The sequence below is a fragment of the Coptis chinensis genome, chromosome 8 (genome assembly GCF_015680905.1).
Source record: "Coptis chinensis isolate HL-2020 chromosome 8, ASM1568090v1, whole genome shotgun sequence".
Lineage (NCBI taxonomy): Eukaryota > Viridiplantae > Streptophyta > Magnoliopsida > Ranunculales > Ranunculaceae > Coptis > Coptis chinensis.
Genome location: NC_141463.1, coordinates 1,411,603 through 1,422,902, shown reverse-complemented (window position 1 = coordinate 1,422,902; position 11,300 = coordinate 1,411,603). Strand labels below are relative to the sequence as shown.

General features: G+C 35.9%; 2 protein-coding genes across 4 annotated transcripts; one reads left to right on the top strand and one right to left on the bottom strand.

The window, feature by feature from the left end:
- Nucleotides 1-1,326: 1,326 nt before the first annotated feature.
- On the bottom strand, nucleotides 1,327-2,793 carry LOC147479226 (transcription factor MYB3-like). Its single transcript, XM_086576947.1, has 3 exons — nucleotides 2,410-2,793; nucleotides 2,115-2,244; nucleotides 1,327-1,947 (listed from the first exon to the last, which is right to left on the bottom strand). The coding sequence occupies exons 1-3, from the start codon at nucleotides 2,555-2,557 to the stop codon at nucleotides 1,650-1,652; spliced, it is 576 nt and encodes a 191-aa protein (XP_086433073.1). The 5' UTR covers nucleotides 2,558-2,793; the 3' UTR covers nucleotides 1,327-1,649.
- Nucleotides 2,794-4,161: 1,368 nt separating this feature from the next.
- On the top strand, nucleotides 4,162-10,550 carry LOC147479225 (uncharacterized). 3 transcript variants are annotated; one of them, XM_086580075.1, is made up of 5 exons: nucleotides 4,162-4,350; nucleotides 4,598-5,939; nucleotides 7,102-7,371; nucleotides 8,294-8,449; nucleotides 9,036-9,312. In XM_086580075.1, the coding sequence occupies exons 1-5, from the start codon at nucleotides 4,244-4,246 to the stop codon at nucleotides 9,135-9,137; spliced, it is 1,977 nt and encodes a 658-aa protein (XP_086436201.1). In that variant the 5' UTR covers nucleotides 4,162-4,243; the 3' UTR covers nucleotides 9,138-9,312. The 3 variants fall into 3 exon arrangements, with proteins under 3 accessions (XP_086436201.1, XP_086436200.1, XP_086436202.1); XM_086580074.1 differs by lacking the exon at nucleotides 9,036-9,312 and adding an exon at nucleotides 10,123-10,550 and having other exon boundaries at nucleotides 4,166-4,350; XM_086580076.1 differs by lacking the exon at nucleotides 9,036-9,312 and adding an exon at nucleotides 10,123-10,550 and having other exon boundaries at nucleotides 4,169-4,315.
- Nucleotides 10,551-11,300: the final 750 nt, after the last annotated feature.

The window sequence follows — 11,300 nt, the reverse complement described above, 5'->3', positions numbered from 1 at the left end:
ATATAAGAAACACTTCTAATTCAAAACTTCAAGTCTATGACTGACTAACTGTTAACAACTAATATGTCCTTTACCCAACAAATCAAATATATATAAACAAAAATTTGGTGACAAAAGTTCATCAACATCAATAACGCATGCCCTTTATGGCGATCCAAATAACTAACATTCTTGTTTTGATAGATTTCCAGTAAAATCAAAGAACCAATTTGTTAATAAAAATATATTATAATCAATATCAAGATAAAAATAATACGGCTTAGAGTTTAGGCTACTCACTGTGTTAATCGAACCGATAAAATACGAAAACAAAAGAATTCAAAAAAAAAGTCGACCGTCGGCACGTTAAGTGATCGAGCCATCTTCTCCCATTTTTTTCTTTTTCTTTTTCTATCCCACCCTCTCAAGCCTAGCGTACGTCTCTATTTTCTTCTTTTCTTTTGTATCTCAAAACCCCCAAAAATAGAAATGGGTTTAATTTACCCACTCTCTCTCCCCCTATTTTCTCTATTTCTATTTCATTTTTATTCATTTTTTTAAAAACATTACTATTATAACCCTATTAATATTGTTTATTCTTTTTTATAGCAAAAATAAAAATACGGATGTTATAATGTTAGTCAACACTTAGAAGTCTAGTTTATGCTAATAGTTTGGTATTATATAGAACTTAATTTTTTTTGCTAGCTCGGCTATTGTTCTAGCTCTAATGAACTCTCCTTTCCAAAATTAGCTTCACATTTGTTTCATGGGCGGTTTGTTTTAAACAACCAATTGATGCATGAAATTGATTAGAATTCTATTTCATCGTATGAGATATTATCAAATTTTCATATTTAACATTTGCCCTTAAAAATAATTGAGAAATACCTCCTGATGTTCTACACATTTATGCACACTTGGTTCTCATATCAATTATTGTTCGATCATCCTTCAAGAGGTTTTTCCATTTGGCCACCACAAAATTGAACTTGCACAAATGTATATGTATAGATCGACAAACCTCGACTTTTTACAGCTGAAATATAAGTCCATGTATGGGGTATAAAAACACTTTTACAATGGAAACAGGTCGATGGGAAATGAGCTTTAAGGAAAACCTAGCTCGATCGTTAATATCATTTTCTTTTGGTAATAATCACATCAATATCAATTATTTTTTCCACACGTACAGCTAAGATATATATTATTGCATAGGATGGTATAATAAATAAATATAAATAAATATTATAAAGAATGTTACACCGAGAGTCATGGTGCGTGCTATGTGTTAATTTCTTAATACAAAAGTGTTACGTCAGAGTTTTGGTAATAATCACATCAATATATCAAATCATCCATCCCAAACACAAGATGAATATCATTTATCCACAAATGACGAATATTGTGATGAATATGCGCGCATGATACAGTGAAACGTATCTCCAAGCCAACAATAATCAACCCAAAACTCTACTGTGCATCATATAAAAAGTTAGTCATAATTCAGCATAGCTTATTAGTAATAAGAACACTGTTTAATCACCTAAAGAGAAGAAGTTTGGGAGAACATTCAATTTATAAGTATTATGTTTTTGAGTCAACGTACATGGTCTAATTCTGTCCTAGTGAGTGAAGGAGACCAAAGAGAGCCACTGGTTACTGTAAGATCAAGGTTTAGGATCAAAGTTCAAGTCCGGTAAGGTGCATGTAACATCTTCAATGCTACTTGCAACATCAGGCACCGAATCATTGTTGCCATGACTTGTTTCGGTTTTTGACTCAGACGATGCGACACAACCAGTGACTTGACGGTGAATTTGGTTTTGGGTCAGCTGTTGGGACGACAAACGATGATTGTTTGGATCAATACCCATATTAATAAGCTTTCTCTTCAAATGGGACTTCCAATAGTTCTTCACCTCATTATCTGTACGTCCTGGTAATCTCCCTGCTATCAATGACCACCTGTCGCATACATCAGGCACAGTACAGACTACAATTAATCGGTTAGCAATGTGGTAATTAATAATATAATAACACCAACTGCATGCATTTTGTCAACTGAAAACTAAGCAAGTTCAGTCACATATATATGAACCTAGATCCATTTGGTCATTTGTAAGATGTCGCACCTATTGCCCAAGAGTGCATGGAGCTTAATGATTAGGTCTTCTTCATCTTCAGCAAAGTTTCCGCGTTTAAGGTCCGGCCTTAAATAATTTATCCATCTCAACCTACAACTTTTATGGCATCGACGTAACCCTGGCCAAGACAATATATGAACAACAAATTAAATTAAGACTAAATGAGCAAATGTACTACTATCCCTAAATAATTAAACTATATAATTTTAACCACAGAGAAAATTAGTTTAAGAGTGATCGAGCAGTGCAGTGGCTGTTTTTTTCGATCTGTTTAAATTGATACCTGCGGCCAGAGGCAGTGTGCGCCAGCAACCTTCACCGTGAGCGTTAATGTAATCGATGAGTGTCTGGTCTTCTTGCTCAGACCAAGCTCCTTTCATCTTATCTTGTTTAGCACAATAAGACTTCCTCATTGAGTTTGTACCTCTCATTTCTCAAATAGTTAGAACTTGTAACAGATATATAATGACAAGGACAGAAATTAAGGCAAGAGAAGGTAATGTTTAGTAGACGAGGAGAACTACCCACTGCACTCGGCCTGCCACGAACCACAGGATCGGATAGTGAAAATTAGTGCTGCAGGTTTCAGTTATATATATGCATGCTTCATGAGTAGGGCAACTTGATTATTATTGACTTGGACTGGCGGGTTAGGCTAGTTTGTGGGTACGTGAGAGGATAGATGTGATAAGATAGAAGATGTTTGAATTGTACGTATGGAGGTTGTTAGTTGCTGGCCAGCACATGTGTCTTGTGCTTCCTAGGTTCAAATTGACAAAGGAAATTCTAAGCATGCATCCTGCTTCTCAGCAGAAGTTGGATGAATCACATGTTATCCACTTTGACCTTGACTGATAGCTTCATAGCTCCCGCAGTTTACCATAAACGGACAAGGCAGATCAGCAATCAGGGGCGGCCTTGAGACGTTGGGGGCCCAAGCCAAAATCCAGTTGACCATGAGCAGGTTTGAACTCATGAACTGCAAGTTACATCACTTACATGTCAATTTTACTACCAACTGAGTTATTTTGTGTTTTACTCTTTTGTTTACTAAGTTAATATACAATACATTGTTCTAGAAGGATGGGCCTAATTTTGAGCCAACTTTGAAAGGCCCCAGCTGCTCCCCTGACTGTCCTCAGAGCAGCCCCTGGGTCAGCAATTAGCTGGTCTAGGGCTCCAAAGTGTCAAGCGTGTGTCATATATTATTATTGCTAACGATGTGAAGTGGTGATAGTAAATATTCCTCTTGATTGATTAAAATCAGCTTGCAATCATTGCTCAGAATTATTATGATTAGAATCTTACTTTGGTGATGAAGAGGATGGTTAGTTAGCTTTCAATTCGTACATAAGTAACCATTCTGAGAATAATAATAAATCAGCTAGCTTTCATCCAATAACATACGCAAAGTCATGAACAGATAAACTTAACTTCCCCTATTGACTCCTATCGAACACATTTATATTGACTCCCCCACATGAAATTAAAGTTGATATCATTAAAATTTAGGGCTGTCAATGCGCGGGCCAGGCTCAAAGCCCGATTGAATCCGAACTGATAAAATAGAGACTTAAAAGTTAATTGTTTTCTGATAAGACTATTGGGCTAGTTATGGATATACTCCGTCTGACCCGATAACAGCCCGGCCCGAAAACTAAGATTATTTTTTTAGTTTTTCAAATAAATACTATTAAATTTATAACTATAAATATACATAAAATATTAAAAGACTTGATGGATTAATGTTGTAGTGCCACATATAAGGCTTGAGTTTGAGTCTTACTACACTCTATTTTAGTTTTTTTTAGAAAAATAATAAAAAAAATACACTATTTCCATATAATCTCATTGGATTTAGACCTTCTAAATGTAAATATAATTTAGACGAGACTTGGACACAGATGAGTCATTTTCAAATCCGGCCCGTTGACAACCCTATTCAAATGGTTCATTGGATGCCAATACCCAATGGACTTACGAGGCCCACATTGGTCCTTGAGAAATAAGAAAGATCACCGCCATTTGACTTTCTTTCCCTTCTCTCTTGAAGAAGGTCAAAATTAAAAAGACCAAATTAACCAAACAAAAAAATCAATGGTTTACTGCATGAAAAAATGCATTTGCTAACAACTCTTCACCCCCTGCGTTTTCTAGACACAACCATTAACCGCCGCAACCATGTTCACGTGAGTTGCACACTCTCTCTTATTCTTCAGCGTTGGTAATTTTTTATTGAAAATTTTGTCTAGCATTTCTTGCCTAGGACTGGTGGTTTAGGATGCAGTTAGGCCCCACTTAAGAATTAAAAACATCATCTTTAGGTGAGGTGACAGTAGAGTTCTAGTTTTCTAGGGAAATTTAGTTTAGGAAAAGTTTTGTTATATGTCATCATGTGTTTTTTTTTCCTCTGAATAGTTTTATGGTATTTAGACATTGCTTTCTTATTTTGTAACTCTTTATATTTGCAGGTATTTCGTAGTTGGAAACATTAGGAGAGCTAGAAGTTTCTTTGTGGGTAACCATTATTCAGAAGGGGCAAAGAGGAATGGGCCACATGTTATTGTTAGACCAGCTTCCTGCTTTTACAGATTATATTCATTGTACAGATTCTCCAGTAAAAGACATGCTTTTTTTCCAATTTCTAAGGCAAAACAGAATTTATACACTACATGTGCACATAATTTTCCTGCTCTCTCAAGACGTAAAACTATGACACAGCTTGCTCAGATTGCTTGGAAAAGGCTTCACCAAAGGGGTTCTTATAAGGGACTTTCCCCCCCTCCAATAAGTAGGATAGCTCGTTCTGTAAGTTTGGTTTTGAATAGGTCGCGCCTCGTCACTCTTGGAGTATTCTCGTTCCTTGTTGGAAAAGTAGCAGGGAGTCAGAGGACTTTGGCAGATGCTGCGGAATATCTTCCGACAAGGAATAGTCTCTACATGCAGGCGCAAGATGCGCACATTAGTTTTTCCTCATTCATGTTTTTAGTGTTGGAGGGTTTTGTTTTGTTTGCTAGAGCTGTCTATCTGAGTATTTTGTTTTTGCCAACCATAGCAATGGCACCGTTTGCAGATTCTTTTGGTGTTCAGTTTAGGAAAACATGGCTTCACTTTGTCCATGTTACCCTGGAAAAGGCAGGCCCTGCATTCATAAAATGGGGTCAATGGGCAGCTACAAGACCGGATCTCTTCCCTAGAGATTTATGCATTGAGCTTTCAAAGCTTCATTCTGCGGCGCCGGAACATAGCTTTTCCTACACGAAGAAAACTATTGAGAAGGCATTTGGTCGCAAGCTTCTCGAAGTGTTTGATGATTTTGAAGAGGCACCTCTAGCATCAGGAAGTGTTGCCCAAGTCCACCGAGCTACATTGAAGTATCGATACCCTGGGAAAAAAGTCAAGCCAATGGTAGTTGCTGTAAAAGTTAGGCATCCCGGTGTTAGTGAATCAATTAGGAGGGATTTTGTGATTATTCATATTATTGCCAGGATCTCAAACTTCATCCCTACTTTGAAGTGGTTGAGGCTTGATGAAAGTGTACAACAGTTTGCCGTTTTCATGATGTCTCAAGTTGATCTTTCTAGGGAAGCTGCCCACTTGATGCGTTTTAATTATAATTTTCGATACTGGAAGAATTTGTCTTTCCCGAAGCCTCTGTATCCTCTGGTCCATCCTGCTGTTTTGGTCGAGACTTATGAGAAAGGAGAAAGTGTTTCACGCTATATTGATGATGGTGATGTGCTGGTAGGAGACGATCGAACCAAACGAGCTCTTGCTCATATTGGGACTGATGCACTTCTAAAGATGCTTTTGGTACGATAACTGATGCTTTACTTTGAGTGCTGCTATTTCGTTACCATATGAATTGTGACGCTAGAATTTGCATGATCCCATCCCCAGTCCACCTTCATATCTTAAAAGAAAATTAACAAGCAATATCGGTGTAGCCATTGTAGCATATGCAATTTGTATTAATGTCAAACCTTCACTTGGCTTATAAGGACCATGATCATCTCCTTATGGGACCTACAGTAATCTTTCCTAAGTGAATGGCATATCTCCGGTTTCTGAAACTATTTTTTTTTAAATATTTGAATTTTTCCTGTTCTACATGCATGCATGCCAGCATATTACTTACTAACCTATGTAATTGCTTTCGGTATAAGAAATTTGTTCTGGTAATACCTCCTATCAGCTAAAGAAGAAAAGATATTAGGCAACAGAAACTCCTACCTGTTGCCTTCCTAGTAATTTGTTGTGCCTCTGACCTTACGTAAAGTTCTGATTACCGAATTAAGCATGGAACTTCTATTAGTACAAGCTACAGACTGATATTATTGCACAAGTCAAAGTTCTTTGTTGTGAAAAACACACACACACACACACTTGACTAATCCGAGAGAACCGACATTCGTCTTCTTGGACACCATTTTCTAATCACACCTTTTAGGGTTATTGTGGACCTTTTGTGTTCAGCACTTGGGTAAAACTGCTATTAGAAAAGTCATGTATATTTTTTATTATTTGATTAGGAAAGTCATATATCATGTCTCTTAGACTTAGAGAACTTTAAATAAGATCATAATAGATATATAGTCTGTTCTCTTGAATTTCAATATTGTGTCACTCTGCGACAAATTGCTGTTTATCTAGTACAGAATAGTGGAAATAAGAGCGCAGAAAGCAGAGGGAAGGAAAAAGGGAGGGGGTTTGTGTGTGGGTGTGGTTGATAAACAAGTAAAGAAGCACCATATTCAGAGATGAGGCTAAATGACCTATAGGGGCTGAGATCTGTTGAATCTGCCCAACGTTAGAAAGGTTTTAGGTGTTTGCTTAGGAATTGCTTATTTCAGTGGGACTTGATTTAAATACTCCTTAGATTGCATTAATATCCCATCCATTTTGAAATGCATTACAATATTCTGGCATGATAATAATTTCCAGTGATTGGTTATATGATATATTATTTTCTCAGGAGGACAATTTTATACATGCTGACATGCATCCTGGAAATATCCTCGTTCGAGTAGCTCAAGAAAAGCCTAAACTAAAAGGGTTCTTTAAATCCAAGCCTCATCTCATTTTCCTTGATGTAGGCATGACTGCTGAGCTTTCAAGTAATGATCGAGGTAATTTAGTGGAGTTCTTCAAGGCTGTTGCCATACGAGATGGCCGTTCTGCTGCAGAGTGCACTCTGAGATTTTCAAAGAAACAGAACTGTCCAGATCCTAATGCCTTCATTGAGGTAATATGCTTTTTGATGATTCTGCGTTTTAATCTACATTTTAGGCTAGTTTTAAGGTGTCCTCTGATGGGTATTACACTGCTGTGTGCTTTCATTTATAAGTGCAAGTTGCGAAGTTAATTCGTTGTGATTTGCAATACCAAGAAAAATATCCAAACTAAGAAAAAGTGAATAAAATATACTGTTCCGACCTTTTTAGCCATGAATTATACTTCACTATTGGAGTCTCTCTACTGTAGGTTGCCCCTACCTATTTTTCCTCTTTTCAATTATTTCTACGACAAGGAAAGATGAAAATGCGCATGAAATAGGAAGACACAGGAAGGGACTGAATCAAAGCAACTAAACAGAGTTGTTTAAGGGAGAAGCAGAAGAAGGAAATATGTAGAGAAATATTCTCTACACAAATTGTCATGTTCCTATTACACGTAGTCACATAAAAGACATCGTTTTGTAGAACCAGGTTGCTTGGCGCTCAAGTAGACATTTCCACTTACCAGTTTTCAAAATGAGATACTTTACATGGGTCCATTAGTGAATACACCTCGATTGCCCCTGAATTAAGAACAACCAAACTCCTATCATACACTGCATTGGTTTCCTATATGTTTTATGTCTCATCAATTTATATTTTTGGATTTCCATTTCATGGACCTAGTTTACTATGAATAAAATAAGTAGTACCGCAGTATGCAGTATACAGACATTTTGAGCTCAGCTCGTTCTTGTCTTACACTCCTATTGAATCCTTAGTTGCAACCTCTTATGTGTTTGTTATCAAGAATAGTAACTAACTATTTGTTTCTTAGGCGTTCGTTCTTCCCTTAACAAAGGCACATAGTGGTTGGCTTAGTATTATTAGGGAAGAGTCTTCTAGGTGTCCTTCCGAACGTATATGTTTTAATATTGTGCTGCTTATCAGGAAGTAGAAAAGTCATTTACTTTCTGGGGTACCAAAGAAGGTGATGTCGTCCATCCTGCTGAATGCATGCACCAATTGCTTGAAAAAGTTCGGCGTCACAAGGTTAACGTTGACGGCAATGTTACTACTGTGATGGTGACCATATGTGTTCTTGAGGTAACAAGTTCTTTACATCTTTATCAACAAAATGAATTCATCTTTACTAGTTAAAATATCCTGATGTGACCTGCAGTGGAAGAAAATATTAAAAACTGCCCTCCCTTTGTCCACTTTATGACAGTTCTGCCCCTGCCTTTTGCCCTAGAATAACTACTTTGCCCATGTTCTATTTGCTGACATATGTGTTATTCTTTCCCACTCATGACATGTGTAATGGTTTTTCATTTTACTTATTTTGTATGCTTTTTCTCATTCATTAAAATGTGCTTCAAATTTCTTTTTTTCTTAAATTGAGCTAGTTAAACTATTTGTTTTAAATTATATCTGGAACTAAATGATATTTACTGTGTACCTAAGTCAAAAAAGTTGATCAAAATGATCGACGTGAATAAATTTATTGATATGAAAAGAAATGCATGTAAAATTTGGCATTCATCTACACCCTTCTTTACAGTTGATTTTCATATATAATAACATGAATAGGACTCCTCTTGGAGCTTTTTGTGGGGTGTGTGGTCTTTGCATCAATTTTGCACTTTACTGCTATCTTGTACATGGAAGCTTTTCTTGTTTTCATCTGCAGAATGGGTGCAAAGTTTTAGTACGGGTCTCGTATTCTTTCTTACATAGGATGTGGTGTAGGACAGAGAAGGAGCATGGATTCTATTTTAACCTTAATACCTAAACCTCGCTTTATATCTTTTGGGAAGGATGTTAAAGATACAGCTCTAAACTTTTTGTTTTTCTTGTTTAGAAATAATTAGCAAAACTTATAAACAGAATGAGTGTTACAATCTTCATAAGGGGGATTGGGGAATGATGTAAGAATTACCATAAGAATTCCATCTTGGCTTTATGTATGCTGATGAGCAGAAGGTTGGAAGGTAATTGAATGGGTTACAGAAATTCAATTTTGAAAGTCTGATTATGATAGAAATCTAGAAGTTAGACTCATGTATCTATGTGTTCAAATATGAAAATACTCTCAACAACTCCCAGTTCCTCTCTTTGCTTGCCACAGAAGCAAAGAGAAATGCATCTGCAGTGCCGGCTGAAACCGTTTCTGCATCTGCTGGATTGAAACATGAAAAGTCGTGTTTTTGCTTCCTACTACTGGTACTCATTTCTTTAGCTCCGCGGTCTGCCTTTTCTCAGCTCGGGGGGTTGTGATGCGGTGCATATATTGATCACATGATTGCCACATGATAATGCAAATCCAAATCTTTTGTTTTGCCGATTTTGTTTTATTTAAATGCTGTTTGCTTTTGGTTCCAAGTACAAAATTGGGATCTTTTCTTGGAATACACACTAATCAGTAATCACAAACAAAATTTCTTGAAATGAAAAGAAAAACTGTTGTTGCTGTAGTTCAACAAAATCTACTACTGTTATCATTTTAGAGAGTTCTTTTGGGGAGAACATGTGCATGGTTACACAGACGTGCACAGAAAGAAATAAAGCGAAAAAGATAAATTGTCTGTGATTATGACCTATCTAACATTCTTATGAGCAGGAATGAAATTTCGTCTGAAGTCACCCGTTTATCCCACTAATTTGATTAAAAATAATGTGTTTTTTCAAGGAGAAAGAAAATATTCCTTTTTTGAGGGGAAAGTGAGAACATCCAAATTTCCTGCTTTGTAACCGATTTTTTTTCTTCTCTGATGTAGGGGTGGCAACAGAAGCTTGATCCAGACTACGATATCATGAAAAAACTGCAGTCGCTGTTATTTAAAGCCAGTTGGATTGAATCTCTGGAATATACAATTTTTGGAGTCATGGCCCCATAAGCGGTGCAATGTGTGATATATCTCACAAAGAATTTTGACAATTAGAAGATTTTCCTGTATTTGCCGAATGTTCTTTTTGAACATACAGTTTTGACAAAGTAATTCTCTTTAGTATTAAAATTCAAATGTAAATGGAAAGAGGCAATTTTGAGTGCAAGAGTACCTCTAGTAAATGAACTCTATTCATATGGTTTGGCACAAGCATTTTGAACTAATTTTTTCTCTCATTACGAATACTATCTCTGTGAAAGTTTGTAAACAAGTGGGAGGATTACTGAAAAGAGTAAAGGTTATTTATTTGAGATCTCTATTTAGTTATTTAGTTATGTTTCTAAATGAAATCTGTTTCGTGATCACAGCAGAAATATTTATGTTTTTAAAGATAAATTTTACGAGATTACCTAAGCTGGAGTATTTATCATTCAGTTTTTTTGAAGTAGCAGAATCCACAATAAGTTGAACATAGCTTGAGAAATCAGTAGTTTTCTTCACAGCCTCATTGTGGTACAGCGTGTAGGGAAAGTGGTTGAGTTCACTTACTAGTGGTGAATATTGTCACCAAATTCGGCGTTTTTTTGAAAAAATACATTTAAAATCTGAGATATTGGCAAGGCGTCTTCTTCTAGTTTAAAACCCGGGTTTTTTTAAAAAACGCGTTTCAAACGTTTTAAATTTAAAAAACGTTTAAAACCCGAGATTTTGAAAATTTCCCGTTTAAAATTTTATTATTATTATTTATTTATTTTAATCTACTATCTATATACTAAAGTAGAGACTTCTAATAAAATATTTTCTCTCTCCTATGTGGCTATTCTAATATGAGAGTTAGTTTTTTATATTTCTTATGTGGCACTCTAATATGAAAAATAGTCTTTTCTAATAACCTACAATCTCATATACATGGAACCTCTTTGGAGAGTTTGAGTGTATTTATAATTCTTATATTTGGAGAGCTTGAGTGTATTTCCAATTCTTATATATTTTATCAAATAAAAAAAATGGCTAAAAAATAGGTGATTTGTAAAAGGTAATTTCCTCTTACGAATCAAACACTTTTA

Coding starts and splice junctions, on each gene's coding strand:
- LOC147479225 (XM_086580074.1), top strand. CDS start 4,244: ATGCATTTGCTAACAACTCTTCACCCCCTGCGTTTTCTAGACACAACC. Junction 5,940..7,101: donor CACTTCTAAAGATGCTTTTG/GTACGATAACTG, acceptor TTATTTTCTCAG/GAGGACAATTTTATACATGC. Junction 7,372..8,293: donor ATCCTAATGCCTTCATTGAG/GTAATATGCTTT, acceptor GCTGCTTATCAG/GAAGTAGAAAAGTCATTTAC.
- LOC147479226 (XM_086576947.1), bottom strand. CDS start 2,557: ATGAGAGGTACAAACTCAATGAGGAAGTCTTATTGTGCTAAACAAGAT. Junction 2,245..2,409: donor CACACTGCCTCTGGCCGCAG/GTATCAATTTAA, acceptor TGTCTTGGCCAG/GGTTACGTCGATGCCATAAA. Junction 1,948..2,114: donor CATGCACTCTTGGGCAATAG/GTGCGACATCTT, acceptor TGTATGCGACAG/GTGGTCATTGATAGCAGGGA.